Source organism: Anolis sagrei, chromosome 3 (genome assembly GCF_037176765.1).
Source record: "Anolis sagrei isolate rAnoSag1 chromosome 3, rAnoSag1.mat, whole genome shotgun sequence".
Taxonomy (NCBI): domain Eukaryota; kingdom Metazoa; phylum Chordata; class Lepidosauria; order Squamata; family Dactyloidae; genus Anolis; species Anolis sagrei.
This window is the reverse complement of record NC_090023.1, coordinates 253,507,976-253,525,166: the sequence shown is the minus strand read 5'-3', so window position 1 is coordinate 253,525,166 and position 17,191 is coordinate 253,507,976. Positions and strand designations below refer to the sequence as shown.

Here is a 17,191-nt window from a genome sequence, read left to right as displayed (position 1 = left end):
CAGCCCGGAAAACTCACAGCAACCCAGTGATTATGGCCATGAAAGCCTTCGACAACACAATTAATTAACTGATTCATTTTTATGCCATCTTTGTCTCAGAGGTTTATAATGCAAATTAAAACAAAATACAATTAAAACTATAAATAGTGCCTATTTTATTTTGTATCAAAAGCATTGCATAAATTAGTATAAACTGATAAAAATAGGTGTGTAGGCGGCCAAATATTTTTTGACCAAAAATAAATAGCGCTAAAAAGCAACCAATTTTGTTTTCAGAAAAGAGTAAGCCTCCCCACTTGAAGAGAGATTGGGGGACAAAGAATTCACTGAAGTTTCTTTTATTATGGCCTGGTGTATGAAAAGGTCAAAGTTGGTCATGCCAAAAACAAAACAACCCCCCTCCCCCCACTGGGCTGTCAAACTATACTCCAAAGGCTCTATTCACTAGACATCACCTCATGACACTAAATACAACTCTACATTTAAATATGCAATTAAAAAGTTTCATTTCATGTTTTAATCTGATCTTTACATTGTGCTATTTAAAATACCAGTTTCTGGCCCTTCTTTTTCAGGAGCCTTTACTTCTACAAGAATAAGTTTTGCATTCAAATTTCTCAACACTATCCGACCTCAACACACACACATTTGCAAGTATTTCATTATCGGAGACATTTCTCTGTGGCAAGATTATTCTTTAATGGATACAAATCTCAAAGAACCCCCATCGCTCAGGTTTAGTTAATACCTTGTTTTCTCAAAAATGTGAAACCAACCACAAGGGGAGAGATTTCCTTCTGTTAAATACATTCCCCAGCATCTCCACCATGTATACTCACTTCTGGTTGACATTTACAATGCACTTATCTAATTCAGTTGATAACGTCTTTTAATCACATCACCCATGTAGTTGTTATGAATTCAGAGAGATTAACAAACATGCCGGGATACATTTCATTATTCAAATAAGGACAGTGAAAGAGTCCGTCTCCCCAGGCAAGTCACTTACCGCTAGGGATGAAGTACTGGCAAGGCGCCCTCCTAAGTAGCTGTCACTCGTCGGGCAGAAATTCTTTCCGTCCACATTGTTGTGTGCCATCAATGCTCTTCGAAGGGCTCTCTTGGGCGTCTTGGAAAAAGAGAAGGCTCGGGTAACCTGCAAAGTGCAACCACAGCCACAAAAGAGGCAAACAAGAAGTGAAGTCATGCTGCTTGGAGACTTGCAATCTCAGGTTTGACAGTAAGTAGTTTTTATACTGCGCTTCGGCTGTGTAATTTTCCTGGATTTTGTTATACTCCTTGCCAATCATCAAGGAATAAATAAGGCCATCATCTCATCTGACATTATGTGTAGTCCAACCATACAATTATAGAATCATAGAGTTGGAAGAGACCTCATGGGCCACCCAGTCCAATCCCCTGCCAAGAAGCAGGAAAATCACATTCAAAGCACCCTCGACAGATGGCCATCCAGCCTCTGTTTAAATGCCTCCAAAGAAGGAGCCTTCACCACACTCTGGGGCAAAGAGTTCCACTGCTGAACAGCTCTCACAGCTAGGAAGTTCTTCCTCTTAGAATCATAGAATCAAAGAGTTGGAAGAGACCTCATGGGCCATCCAGTCCAACCCCCTGCCAAGAAGCAGGAATATTTAATTCAAATCACCCCTGACAGATAGCCATCCAGCCTCTGTTTAAAAGCTTCCAAAGAAGGAGCCTCCACCACACTCTGGGGCAGAGAGTTCCACTGCTGAATGGCTCTCACAGTCAGGAAGTTCTTCCTAATGTTCAGATGGAATCTCCTTTCTTGTAGTTTGAAGCCATTGTTCCACGTCCTAGTCTCCAGGGAAGCAGTAAACAAGCTTGCTCCCTCCTCCCTGTGGTTTCCTCTCACATATTTATACATGGCTATCATATCTCCTCTCATCCTTCTCTTCTTCAGGCTAAACATGCCCAGCTCCTTAAGCTGCTCCTCATAGGGCTTGTTCTCCAGACCCTTGATCATTTTAGTCGCCCTCCTCTGGACACATTCCAGCTTGTCAATATCTCTCTTGAATTGTGGTGCCCAGAATTGGACACAATATTCCAGGTGTGGTCTAACCAAAGCGGAATAGAATTATTCAGGTAGAATTATTCAGGTAGAATCTCATTTCCTGTAGTTTTCATGTACACATTCAGACAATTCATTTTCCTCCACACATCCCAGACAAAGCACCCACCCATTGCAATCCCAGCTACCAAAGTCCTTCTTAGAAAAGGTTGCTATCTGATGTATGTTCCTTTTCACTGGCCTCTGGGCATAGACAGGATTGGTTGGCAGCAGGAAGTGGGATTCACTCAATTCATGGAACTAACAACAACAACAACAACACTATATTTATATACCGCCCTTCTCACCCTGAAGGGGACTCACAGTGGATCACAGTATACATACACGGCAAACATTCAATGCCATTTTTGGATGGGACAAAGACAGATAGAACAGAAAGGAGGTATATATTGTGTAGTGTTGACATCCAGTTGAACGTCTAGCTTGTTGACGTCTTTTGGAAGCTGCCAGCCACAGGGGGCACTGTCGCTCCATCCTCTATGACAAAGAGCCATCAGGACTTCCTCCTTCCTTTTGGTCACCGGAATTCTTTGATCTTTTTCATTATGGTGTCGTAAAATACCTCCCCCCGCATTAATGGTATCTAATTTCTCTAATCACAGCTGAAAGCTGTTTTCAAACTGCTTAGGTGAACAGTGAGAAGGGGTTAACAGTTGGGTGCTCACGCCGGCCCGGGGCTTCGAACTTGCAACCTTTTGGTTGGTAGACCTTATCGTTGCTGGTGATTTACCAGTTGTGCTAAAGCCCCGGCCCTCAGTAATTCTCTCACTGGTGGCTAGCAGATACAGTGTCCCAAAATGTGGTATCCTAACAACTGATAAAAACTAAGAATGACTTCTTGTTGTCCTAAATGAGACCCAAAGCAGCTTATATGCCCTCTTATACAGAAGAGAGACCTCCTTTTGAAAGTGTGGCGAGGCATAATGTAATCTAAAGACCCATAAGATGAGAAACCAGGGGCTTTTCAAGTTGCATATCCACCATCTCTGAACAGGTGACAAACACAATTCACCTAGCTGTTTTCTCCAACTTGGGTGAAATGTATTATGATTTTGTTTATACAAATCAGTTCTAATTTTCTTGAGTAGCCACAGTGCTGCAATGGGTTAAACCTTTGCCCCGACTGAACTGCTGATTTGAAAGTTGGCAGTTCAAATCTGCAAGACAAGGTGAGCTCCCGTATGTTAGCTCCAGCTTCCCATGTGGGGACATGAGAGAAGCCTTCCACAGAATGGTAACACATCCGGGTGCCCTCAGGGCAACGTCTCTGCAGACAGCCAGTTCTCTCACACCAGAAGTGACTTGCAGTTTCTCAAGTCGCTTCAGACACAATAAAAAAAGTTCTAATTTTACCTCTGGTCATAGAAGTTGGCTTATAAATTTTATGCAAACCAGCATCCTTATGTTTTGGCAACATTAATCAAAGCTAGTTCCAGGCCCACAAGGCCTGTTTCTTTTTCCAAAAGAGACCCTTACAAAATGTCTGGAGATTGCTTAAAACTGGAAAGAGGGGTGGAAGTAAACATCCTGTTCTCCCGGCAAAAGCAAGAGGTCTTCCTTGGCCCCTGCTTGTAGCTGATGTATAGCTGTGGAGAAGGGAACAATCCCATCTCAAAATAACTTTATCCACCCACTTTACTTTTTAAAACAAGACAACAAAGAGTCTTATACTATCGTGTGAGTGTGTATATTGGTAAGTTGGTTTTTGATTTATACCTTAAGGGCTAACAAATCTAATAAGCTTTATGGACGCATGAAACATTTATCCTCCATTGGCAAGAAGTCCCTCTCTCCCTTCCCATCCCCACACTCCGTAATATATAAGATAAATACACATATAACAAATTACATAAATGGAGAGCAGAGAAGAAGTTGCAAGTAGTTGAATCAAACTACAATCAAATGGAAGAAATGCAGACTCTGCTATTCCAGGATTGAATCTAAATTTAATTAATCTCTTTCTTTGTGGTCAAAAAGAAAGTTTCAGTTTGAAAAATACTGAAGTGATGCTTGTACTGAAGCAAATTCTCAAGCTTCACACCACACACAAACACGCGAACGCACAAAGTGAAAGCCTTTCATAAAACTGTGACTCATTACAGGCTACATTTGTGCAAAAATGTGACTACCAGTTGTCAGTAGAAAATACTCTCTCTTCAAAAGAGTGTGTGTATGTTCTTTGACTTAAAAGGGTAAATTTATCTAGAGCATTTTAAATAGGTAATTTACAGGAACGGAAGTTTGCAGTTTTGTGGATGTAAGCCTCCCTTGGAGGAAATCTACCCAAAAAATATTGAAAATTAAACAAATAAAATCAATAAATATAGCAACTGAGAAAGAACTGCATTTTGATTCAACTATAACAGCTGATATACCGTATATACTTTTAGGCTGAAAAAGCCCCCCTCGGTTTATAATCGAGTCAAAGTTATTATTTTACTCTATTTATTATTATTACATTTATTATTTTACTTTATTTGGAGCCTCTGGTGGCACAGCAGAGCTGCTGAACTTGCTGACCAAAAGGTCAACAGTTCGAATCTGGGGGAGCGGGTTGAGCTCCCGCTATTAGCCCCAGCTTCTGACAACCTAGCAGTTCAAAAACATGCCAATGTGAGTAGACCAATAGGTATCGCTTTGGCAGGAAGGTAACTGCGCTCCATGCAGTCATGCAGGCCACATGATCTTGGAGGTGTCTACAGACAATGCTGGGTCTTCGGCTTAGAAATGGAGATGAGCACCAGGCCCCAGAGTCGGACACGACTAGATTTAATGTCAGTAATATGCTCTCAAAATGCACTTTACCATTGATTTGGGGTTGATTGCGTTCCTTCATCTTTCCTTGAAAATTCTACCCAAGTTATATCCTACCTTGTCCATGTCCAGCATTATTTTAAATTTTAATCTATTACATTTGGCCCAGCCATTGGTTTTAAATGCTTGTGTGTTACTGTTGATTTATTGTTTATTTTTTGTTATGTGATTTATATTAATTGTATTACTTTAATTGTTTTGTTATTGTTTTTGTTTATTGATATACTGTGGGCTTGGCCTCATGTAAGCTGCACCGCGTCCCTTGGGGAGATGGCGGGGTATAAATAAAGTTATTATTATTATTATTATTTATTATTCTTTATTATGTCAAGGGGAAACCTTTACCTTTACTTGTTATTATTATTACATTTATTACTTTACTCTATTTATTATTTTTATTTTTATCTATTATTGTTGTTATTACTACATTTTCATTATTCTACTCTATTATTATTTTTACATTTCTTATTTTACTCTATTTATTATTAAATTTATTATTTTACTTTATTATTGTTATTATTAAATTTATTATTTTACTCTATTTATTATTGTTATTATTTCATTTTAACTCTTATTATTACATTTCTTATTTTACTCTATTATTATTATTATTACATTCTTATTTTACTCTATTGTTATTGGAAGGATACATAAGCACATTTACATTGAAGAAGGTTAGAATAATGGTTTAATCAGCATTAGACAGTCTTGTTTAAATTACAATTTTGTAAATGCCTCAATTAATGTAATTTTATTGGTATCTATTTTTATTTTGAAATTTACCAGTAGCTACTGCATTTCTCACCCTCGGCTCATACTCGAGTCAATATTTTCCCAGGTTTTTTTGTGGTAAAATTAGATGCCTTGGCTTATATTCGGGTCGGCTTATACTCGAGTAGATATGGTAAGTAACTTCAGAGAAACACTTTTTTAATCCCTTATAATCTTACCTTTTTGGATGTTTTCCTTATGGCCCGGGATGCTCTGCTCAATGTACTGTCCATATCTTTAGTGTTTACTTCAATGGAATCAGGATCAGTTGTATAAATTAGATTTTCCTAATAAAAAGAATGGTCAAGAAAATCATCCTGAAATAAAGATCTACGTGCAAATATCTTAGCTTAAGTGCTCAAATTTCTTCATCAAAATCTAGATGTTTTACTTATGCAAAAGGGGAAATGTGTACATTAGATTCTGCATAGTACTTATACATGTAAACAGTTACTCTTCATGGCTTCAGACTATTTCACGGCTTAGCCTGAAAGTAGAAAAGATAATGGTTCTGCTGCCACCATGTGGGATGTGTTTGTCAGTGTACATGAGCATTTTCAACCTGTTTGTAAGAAATTTTAAAGATATTTGGCTCTGCAAAGCCCATTCTACTTCAGCACTAGCCTTCTTGTATGTCAGATATTAAATCCTAGATACTCGATATGACGTTAGGAATATTAAAATATTGGCATAGGCTGTTTTACCATAAATTTTATTAAAGGCCTAGAAAAACATAATAAATTTGATTTTAATCATCGGTTCCACACCATTTCAACTAATTATTTTAATATGCTTTGAAGAACAGAGTTTCAAAATTAACCGCAAGGTTATATTAATGTTAAACACGGTTTCACACACTTGGTCAAACATGGAGTAAATTGTTCACTTGACTACAAAGGGATCTTGTAATATCTCTGAGACTGAGAAAAGGCATCTAATGAAGCATACCCGAAAAGCTTATGATACTGGTATTTCCTTCTCCATTTGTCTCTAAGGTGCTGCAAGATCCCTTTGCATACTGATCCAGACTGACATGGTTATGTGCTTTGAATTCTGTTTACTCAATAATTTAACATGACTTCAAATGTTTTATTTTATCATTTTCCCACTCATATAGTATAACACCTGTAACAAAGTCATTTTAAGGGAGCGCATTCCCACCCTGTTTTTTTTCCGTTTTCTGTCTAGATTAAAGTTTTGTTTTGTTTGTTTTGCTTTGTTTTACAGCATTGGCACTGGAAAATGTGAAGGGGGAGTGGGGAGGAAAACAAAAATCTTTGAGTGTTGGGCTGCAGCATCATGTCTTCAGTGAAAACCCCGGTGGCACAATAGGTTAAATTTTTATGCTGGCAGGACTGCAGTTTGAATCCAGGGAGAGCGGGTGAGCTCCCTTTGTCAGCTCCAGCTCCCCATTTGGGGGTACATGAGACAAATCTCCCACAAGGAGGGCAAAACATCAAGAACATCAGAGTGTCCCCTGGGCAACGTCGTTGCAGACAGCCAATTCTCTCACACCAGAAGCGACTTGCAGTTTCTCAAGTTGCTCCTGACACGAAGGGAAAAAAATCATGTGTTCAGTAAATACTGTAATAAAGCTTGACCAGAGAACGAACAGGATTCTTTCTGTGGTTCTTCTGTAGCTGTGTGTGCTTCCATACAACAGCAAAGCTGCCTCCACGACGACTTATTAAGCATATTTAAAGAGAAAACAGGGGAAAGGGGACAGCAGTGTAAGACTGCCTCACCAGCTGTCTTAGCATACTGAAAAGAAGCATCTATATAAATAAAAATGTAATGTTTGTTTATGATATTCACAGAACTCAAAAACCACTGGGGAATTGACACCAAATTTGGACACAAGACACCTAACAACCCAATGTATGTCCTTCACTCAAAAAAATTGATTTTGTCATTTGGGAGTTGTAGTTGCTGGGATTTATAGTTCACCTACAATCAAAGAGCATTCTGAACCCCACCAATGATGGAATTGAATCGAACTTGGCACACAGTTCTCCCATGACCAACAGAAAATACTGAAAGGGTTTGGTGGGCATTGACCTTGAGTTTGCGAGTTGTAATTCACCTACATCCAGAGATCACTGTGGACTCAAACAATGATGGATCTGGACCAAACTACAAGAATACTCAGTATGCCCAAATGTGAACACTGGTGGAGTTTGGGGAAAATAGAATCTTGACATTTGGGAGTTGTAGTTGCTGGGATTTATAGTTCAGCTACAATCACAGAGCATTCCGAACCCCACCAACAATAGAATTGGGCCAAACCTCCCACACAGAATCCCCATGTGGGCCACAGCAACACGTGGCAGGGGACGGCTAGTGTATCTATAAGTTTGGCCACCAAAATGGTTGAAAGACGGTTCAAAGAAGGGGGAAAAAATCATCCTGAGGTGCATTTTGAAAGAGGCTTTCAAATGGTTTCTACAATATTCAAAATTTCCTTATTTATGCAAGGCTTACTAGACCTGTTTGTTTCCTTTTACATGTTCATAATGTTAGTCTGGAATAAAAAAATTTCTGAAACATGTTGAACTACTCTCTCTCTCCTTTTTTGCATATCTCTATGATTTCCATGTTTTTTTCTGCCTCTGCCACCAAATTTTCTGTAAAAGACCAACAACAAACTTACTTCATTAACTGAGATATACCTGTGTTGGCATCTTTTTGTAATTTCCTTTTCCCTTCTAAAAGCTCTATGGATTACATTTACTATGCTATTTATTAACTCAGCGTAGTGCAAACTTTAATCATACAAAAAGAACCCTCCTGAGTTCTGTGAACTTACAGCTTCACAAGTGAAGACAGACCAATGTATCTCAATGAAATAGTGATAGCTGGAACATGCTAAAGCTACAATTTCAAATTAATTCCCAGTGGAATAAAATGAGTTAAGAACAGGATATATGGATAATATTATGTTGACTGAGCAATAATACAGTACGCTAGATTCATTCTCTGGAAATAAGGGAATGGCACATTTCTGGAAGCACCCTATTATTGGTTTTTGGAAGTACATCTGGCAAATCCTCTTTTCACCATAAGACCTAATCATTTTGGTGATCACCACAAATCTAGTGGCAAACACAAAGAAGTTCTACTAGTACTAGGATTATTTTGAATGTCTATAACACCTCTTTTACTTTAGGAGCCCCCGGTGGCACAATGGATTAAGACCCTTGTGCTAGCAGATCTGAAAACTGACAGTTCGGAGATACACATCCAGGGAGAGAGCGAATGAGCTCCCTCTGTCAGCTCCAGCACCCCATGCAGGGACATGAGAAAAGCCTCCCACAGGGATGGTAAAACATGAAAACATCTGGGTGTCCCCTGGACAACATCCTTGCAGACAGACAATTCTCTCACACCAGAAGCGACTTACAGTTCCTCAAGTTTCTCCTGACACACACACAAAAAGAAACAACCCTGCACCTGTTTTTCAAATCAACTTCAAGATATCAAACAAAATGAAAAACTATGCATAAGACAATGGAAACAATAAAAATGGCAATATAATCACTACCACCAAGAGATAAAAAGAAAATAAAAGATAAAAAATAGTCATTAAAATAGCTTGGCCAGGCAGCTTTTAGAAATCTAAAAAGCCCGAAGGGTTGTTGTAAGTTTTTCGGGCTGAATGGCCATGTTCCAGAACCTTCTCTCCTGATGTTTTGCCTGCAACTATGGCAGGCATCCTCAGAGGTTGTGAGGTCTAAAGCATTCCTGAAAAGTACCCTTTTCTCATCCTTTTTTATTATTGTTGTTGCTGTTGTCATGCACCAAATCCCACAGGTAGACAGATGAATCATATCAACATATAGTAATGTTTATCCACCACTGAACATTGAGTACCAATGCAATAGATGTTCAGGCATGACATGCAAATCAAAAAACTGCTGCATTTGTACACTGCACTGCTTTGGAGCAATATAGCCATAACAAGCTAATTTGACTTACAAGGCATTTTGAATTTTGTGAAAATAATTGGCAACTGTTCAAGACGTGGCAAATTTAGCAGCATTCCATTTGCCCTCCTGCCTTTGTCTATCAGTGCCAATGTGTTATCAGTAAAATGAATAGTGATACACAAGAGTTCCTGTGCTATTTCTCTCTCATCTGGGAACTTACACTGTCGGCTTTGCATATTGTGTTGGCCACGTGCCGACAGAGCATCTTCAGCCAGTCCTCTTTGGGAGGCTCCTCGGTTGTGATCTGGAAACTGAACAGCAAGTTGGTCTGTTCCGTTGGGGGTCGCACAATCAATGCAAATGCTTTGTGGCAGTCTGTGAAGGAGAGAGAAATTATTTTAAACATTTAGTGTGGAACGTAAATATTTGGGACGGAGACAATCAGTAAAGCACCAAAATCAACATTTAAAGGCTTAACTATCTCCAAGCAACTTGCAGACTAACTCATTCCTCCCCATAAGTAGCTAAACTGGTGCTCCATCTTCTGACAACTCATGTTATTTGTGTGACTTGTCCACTTAGGCAGAAAAAACGAAATGCAAAGATACAGAATGGGGGACAATGCCTGGCTCGAGAACAGTATGTGTGAAAAAGATCTTGGAGTCCTCGTGGACAACAAGTTAAACATGAGCCAACAATGTGATGTGGTGGCAAAAAAAGCCAATGGGATTTTGGCCTGCATCAATAGGAGCATAGTGTCTAGGTCCAGGGAAGTAATGCTACCCCTCTATTCCGCTTTGGTTAGATCACACCTGGAATATTGTGTCCAATTCTGGGTACCACAATTCAAGAGAGATATTGATAAGCTGGAATGTGTCCAGAGGAGGGCGACTAAAATGATCAAGGGTCTGGAGAACAAGCCCTATGAGGAGCGGCTTAAGGAGCTGGGCATGTTTAGCCTGAAGAAGAGAAGGCTGAGAGGAGATATGATAGCCATGTATAAATATGTGAGAGAAAGCCACAGGAGACTAGGACTCGGAACAATGGCTTCAAACTACAAGAGAGGAGATTCCATCTGAACATTAGGAAGAACTTCCTGACTGTGAGAGACTCCTTCTTTGGGAGCTTTTAAACAGGGGCTGAATGGCCATCTGTCAGGGGTGATTTGAATGCCACGTTCCTGCTTCTTGGCAGGGGGTTGGACTGGATGGCCCATGAGGTCTCTTCCAACTCTTTGATTCTATGATTCTATGACTCGGGGGGAGTGCCTAACAATGCTTCTGGCTTATTTTGAAGGGGCACAAAAGAGATATTGTACTAGTATAGAAGTTTAAAAGTACCAAAGACTAAGCCAACTATAGGAATTCATATCTTTGAGAAGCTCCCATATCTACAGTGAGCTATTTTTTTCCTAACTACAGAAAGCAAGAGGGCAAAGTTCATCAGGACTCTGTAAACAGTATTGTGGCTGCAGGATGTTTTGTTTCAATCTGCAGTGACTGAGACAGGGTACAAAATCCCATTGGACAAGGTGAGTTGTAAAGGCATGTCAGCTGAATAAAGATACGGGAGTGAAGAGTATCCCCGTTAAGCCACAACAAGGTCACTGCAGAGAATTCAGAAGCAAGAGGTGAGTTTCTATTTGTCATGCCCTCTGCGAAGAGGGCTCAAAACCTTTAGGACTTTCTCCCCCTCCCCGTGCTATAATAAAAACAATTTGTGTTGCTGTCATGCCCTGACTTCTAAGAATTGTTACACTTCAGATATGGCAGTGTACCAAGTAAAATGATTCTACCTGCCATTCCCTGTACTCACAGATTATTTCTTTTGCTCAGCAATCAAATACAAACCCTCAGCGTCTCCTCCAGGAGCAGAGGCAAACATGCAATTAATTGGAGTTTAGGGATCAGGAAAGGTTCGTGGGATATGGTATAAACACGTCCACTGCTACTGAATTCTAATTCCCTACCACACTAAAGCATGTTATTTTTATACAAGCCTTCCTCCAAAGAGCTCAGGACTGCCTACGCAATTTTGACAAAAGTGTTTACTGGGCAAAAGTCAAAAGTCACCCAGTGAGCCTCACAACTATTTTTTTTAAATCAAAAGAGCTCTTTTTTCAAAGCCATGTCAGGAGCAGGAATGGGCCAGTCTTCTGAATGTTATTGTACTGCCACTTCCATTCATTCCTAGATAGACTGGTCAATTGTGAGGAATGCTGGGATTTACAGTCCAAGAAGATCGGGAGGGTTGTAAGATTCCCACCGCTGGACTACGTCAACACAACATCACTATTCAACATCATCATAGCTATGCTGACCACTGGATTAAATAAGTGAAATTAAAACGGTAATGTTCTCCAAGGGCATCATGTTGATTTAATTTGGGTTTACAAGGGCCCTCTGCCGGCGCAGCGGATTAAACCACTGCACTGCTGAACTTGCTGACCGAAAGGTTGGCAGTTCAATTCCAGGGAACGGGGTGGGCTCCCGCTGTTTGCCCCAGCTTCTGCCAACCTAGCAGTTCAAAAACATGCAAATGTGCGTAGATCAATAGGTACTGCCTTGGCAGGAGGGTAACAGCACTCCATGCAGTCATGCTGGCCACATGACCTTGGAGGTGGCTACGGACAATGCCGACTCAGCTTAGAAATGGAGATGAGCACAACCCCCCAGAGTCAGACACAACTAGACTTAATGTCAGGAGAAACTTTTACCTATGTTTTTGCTACAGCCACATTAGTGACATAATCTAAAGAAAAGAGTAATCAATCTTTAGGGCAGGAATATGAGGTTGGTTTCTACTGGAGATTCAAACTGCTAGTCACATAAGGCTTTGTTCTGAAATGATAAAATGCATAAGTGCAATGCTTTGTTTTTACACAAAGATTGTACCAAGGTACATGGAAAGAGTCCGTGTGTGCTCTGAAAGCTTTGAATTTTCTCTCTCTCAAGTACAAGTTTAAAACTGACATTTGACTGCTTTCTTACACTGGTTCTTTTAATGATTATTTATAGTTCCACTGATCCCCAAAGTGAAACTTCTTTGGATGGATTTTTGTGGGTTGCCCACGTGTCAACACATTAGCATATGAATCCATTATTCTGCGAAGACATTCTCAAAACCCCCTCTTCTACCAGAAATGTTCCAACCTTCTGTCTCTCGGATGTCTAGCACTTTCTTGATCTGAGACAACGGCATGAGGATGACATGCTTGAGGCAGGCTGGGGGCCTGGTGTGACCGTGCGGGCTCTTGAAACCACCAATGACTTTGTGTCGTTTCCTTGCAATCTGTTTTTCAAAAGAAAGAAAAAAAGGAAAATGAGTTCCAGCATTCCAACTTTCAATGACAAGTTCTGTTTCAGTAATCTTAAGCAATTCTAGCATATGGATTTATGTTTCTGTTTCAAATGCCAAGTTTCAGATCTATTATGAGAAAAAATTACAGTTTTTATGTTTCTTTGAACACTACATGCTGAATTCTAGTGCACGTCTTTCCTCTTTTCGGTAAAGTGTTCCAGGACTGCATATGGTTAGTGGCAAGGCACTGCACTAGGCATGTCCAATTAAGAATCATCACTTCCTCCACAGGTAGGTACATTTTGGATCAAGTCCCATCTGTTCTGATAGATCTTGTAAACAGGCATATATATGTCTCTAAAGACAATATTTTGAGGATCTCAGCTTTATATGAATGTTGTGCCAAATTAAAAAATCTATTATTATACACTGGTCTGACTTTGACCACAGCCAAAATGGCAGAGGAACAATTTAGATTCCTTCTCCTAACTCTAAACATCAACTCAAATACAGCAATCTGAACAGCCAAGTGAAAGGCAGCTGTAAAACATAGGTAACCAGAATCCCACTTGCTGTCACCAATTGTACAAGATGTGGGATTTGCTAATAAATAATCTCCTAATCTGACACCACTTATAAAAGTTTATTAACCAAAATTCCAAACCACTGTACACCATTTGTAATGGAATGTGGCCTATTTAAGTAAAAATCAAAAGCTGGATAAGCTGGAACAATCTTCTGGCCGAAAAACCTTTCAAAAGAACACTGGCTACCACCACCCTTAAAAGAAATGTTAAGCCCTTGGCTTGACTTGAAGTATCTTTAGGCTAGAATGTACTGGAATGTACTAGAATGTACTCTTTTACACTCAGGCTTGGTACTCTGAGGTAACAATGAAGAGATTCCTATTTAAATAAACGCTGCCACCATTTTTACTTTGATTTCTTCAGTAAACTGCATGGAGATGTCTCACACAGAGGCACACGTGAGGCAGATGTTGTGAACAAATAACAGTGTTGTTTATTTGAGAGAACTTGAACAATACAGACTTTAAGCTTAGCGGTTTCAATTTTGAATAAAATGTATGGCTCCTTTAAACAGTTCAAAACTTAGTTGCAAATAGCACTCCTTTCTCCCTCCAGCAACTACTGACAGGATTCCCTTCTGCCTAGTAATCCTAAACTCCACACAGACAGTCCTTTCCTTTTTGGATCTGTCTCTCCACTCCTCCAGCTATCTTTCCCAATAGCTATAATCTTCTCACTAACTAACTCTGCTGGCTAACTGACCAACTTCTGGCTTCACTAACTCTTCTCTTCTTCACACCAAACCCTAACTCCTTCTTCTTTGACACACAGACCCAAACTGAGCTGTCAGGTTTTAAAACACACCCTTAAAGTCATTTTTTTCTCAAGTTAAGTTCCGCCTACTCTCTCCCAGCCAATCACAAAACCCCCTCATTTCCCTCCAAGCTGCTCCTAAGCATGCCCCCTCCAAGAAATGAGATTCTAAGATGGATGCCCCCAGGAACCCTTTTAAAATGGCTCCTGAACTTCCTGGGCCTACTTTTCTGAGCTTTTCCCAGCCTAACAGGTAGGAAATTCATCACAGCAGCATTTACTCATTAAAAGGTAAAAGTATATGTTGTATTAAAAAGTAAATAAATTGGCTTAATAATTTGCTGGTGTTACATTACTTATCTTTATTTCGCATCAAAAGCAATGCATACATAAATATAAAACTGATAAAAAACAGAAGAAGCACAAGTGGCTAAATCATTTTTGACCAAAATCAGGCAACAGCGACTGCATTGTTTGTAGCTTTAAACAGTTCTTCTGTGCATGAGGCAGGGCATTGTGGACAAGCATACAGGTGCAGAGTTGTTTGTTCTGCTTCACAGTCACACAAGGCGGAGGATTCTTTTAGGTAGTTCTATTTTGCCAAGTTGTCTTCTGAGTCTGTTCAGGGACTTTCAAGTTAATCATTCTTGTTTTGTCCCTGGAGTCAGACCCTTGTGGGGAACTATCCAGTTGGGATATCCTGGTTTAGCTGCCCAGAGAGATGTTCTTGCTGTTGGGGGAACATTAAGAGGAGTGGCTATTCTCATGAAGCTTTTCCTTGATTTGAGTCTACTGGGAGGAGGCTGATAGCCATGCAATGGATGGCTTTAATAGTGTTCAACCTTATTTCTCTCACAGTTAGCAACAACTTCCTGTCACACATCGGGGGGGGGGGGGGTAATGCCAGCTAGCTTGTTGAAAGCTGTTTAATATTTTAATGTTTCTGATACAATGTAGGGCTATATTGTCAAGACTTGGAGCTGTTCTTGGCTCCACCCAATCACCATGCTCTACACCTTCTGGATTTCCTTTTATTTCTTTTTTTTTTTTAATCACTAGATATACTTATCCCACCTAGGGTTGCTCAAGTGAAAATTGGATAAGATTCTTGTAGCTTTAATGGTTGTGTAGAAGCAAGATTTTCAGCAGGTATAGCTTATCATCTGGTTGTGTGGCAAGCAACACCTGCTGAAATTTCCTTTTACACAACTATTAAAAGTCAAGGTTTTCCTCCAGTTTTCAGTCTGGCAATCACATTCCCACCCCTATGGTAAAGTAGGGAGAATTTCATTACTTTCCTCCTTCCCAGTTGTTTTAGACCCAATAGAGCAGTGGTTCTCAATCTGTGGGTCCCCAGATGTTTTTGCCTTCAACTCCCAGAAATCCTAACAGCTGGTAAACTGGCTGGGATTTCTGGGAGTTGTAGGCCAAAACACCTGGGGCCCCACAGGTTGAGAACCACTGCAGTAGAGGCTTTCAACAAAATGAGTCCGAAATTGACTTTTTATTTATTTCCTCTTTTCAAAAACCTTTCTTTTGGGCCTAAAACAGTCTGGTCCGTTGACACCCATCTTCTAGAGGTCATTTACCATGTTACACGTGTTTCCACAAAATTGGGGTCTGGGGGTCAGAAAGACCTTGGGGTGCATTTAGCATCAGTGGGGTTTATTTCCTCCTGGTGCACTGTAAACAGTTTTGCCAAGATTTTAATGATATTGCTGCAGTTGTTTTTATTGTGACCAGTGGTCTTATTTACACCTCGCAATTTTCCCAAAACTGGGAATGAAGGTAGCTTAAAAATTAAAATGATTATATTTAAGAACATAGAGAATCAGTATTAGAACAGAAATAGAATAGAAATGCTGAATACTTCAACGTATGATCAAGCTATGAAAAACCATTTTGAAAAAACTATCAGTTAAAGCAGTACAGCATATTCTTAAAAGCTTTTTATTTTTTATACAGCTTCAGTTCACAGAAGCCTAGCAGAATAAATATCAACAGAAGGAAAACAAGGTGGTCTATTTAGTTTCATTGGCAAAGAAGTCACATGGGCAGCCACTTAGAAGCTATAATAAACTCTACAGGTAGCTTATCTTATTTTCATAAATAATCTCTCTCTTCAAGGTAGAAAGAAGACCTAAAGGTCCACTAGATGCCTGACTTTTGGTCCCTTTTGCCATTGCCTACAGATTTTCAAGCACCACTTCTAACTGTATTTATACATACTATAACAGCTAGATTAAATTACTTCAGCAGCCTCTAAATATGGTTCTATCTCAGGAGTGCCCAAAACATCCACCAGTTACAAAATTATTTTTTTCTGAACACGTAATTCCAATATTACAGGCTTTACCAGTTCTTGATGAATTTCAAAGTACACTTATTCTGAAAGTCATTAATTCTTGAAAAGTGGGGATAGCCTCCAAGGATCAGAGCCTTCTCCATACATTGGTCTTGGGAGGAAATGGAGGTTCCAATTTAGCACCTGTAACATATTTATTTATTTATTTATTTCGAGGTTTTATATACCGACCCTCTCACCTTCAAAGAGGGATTCGGACCGGTTCACAACATGTGTTAACATACAAAAAATATACAATAACAACACAATGCCACTTCATTACACGATTAAAATATCAGCACCATACACATTAAAATATTAACATCCTAGTTAAAAGAGCCAAATCGTCCAACACCATCACAATCACATTCATCATCCTCCTTTCATGTGGGCAAAGAATTAAATCAGTTGTCAAATGCCGCGTTCCACAACCAGGTCTTTGTTAGTTTCCTGAACGTCATGAGGGAGGGGGCAGTTCTAATCTCTAATGGCAGGGAGTTCCAAAGTCGAGGGGCCACCATCGAGAAGGCCCTGTCCCTCGTCCCCACCAGCCGTGCTTGTGCAGGCGGAGGGACCGAGAGCAGGGCCC

General features: G+C 39.8%; 1 protein-coding gene across 8 annotated transcripts in view; it reads right to left on the bottom strand.

Annotated features, from left to right (window-relative positions):
* Positions 1–17,191, bottom strand: part of ECT2 (epithelial cell transforming 2) — a 63,382-nt gene that overhangs the window by 5,635 nt on the left and 40,556 nt on the right. For all 8 annotated transcript variants that reach the window (XM_060767513.2, XM_060767517.2, XM_060767515.2 and 5 more), the window contains 4 exons: positions 12,771–12,909; positions 9,839–9,993; positions 5,872–5,979; positions 1,010–1,156 (listed from right to left, as the gene is read on the bottom strand). In XM_060767513.2, coding sequence (XP_060623496.2) covers positions 1,010–1,156; positions 5,872–5,979; positions 9,839–9,993; positions 12,771–12,909 — 549 coding nt within the window. The remainder of the gene's footprint in view (positions 1–1,009; positions 1,157–5,871; positions 5,980–9,838; positions 9,994–12,770; positions 12,910–17,191) is intronic.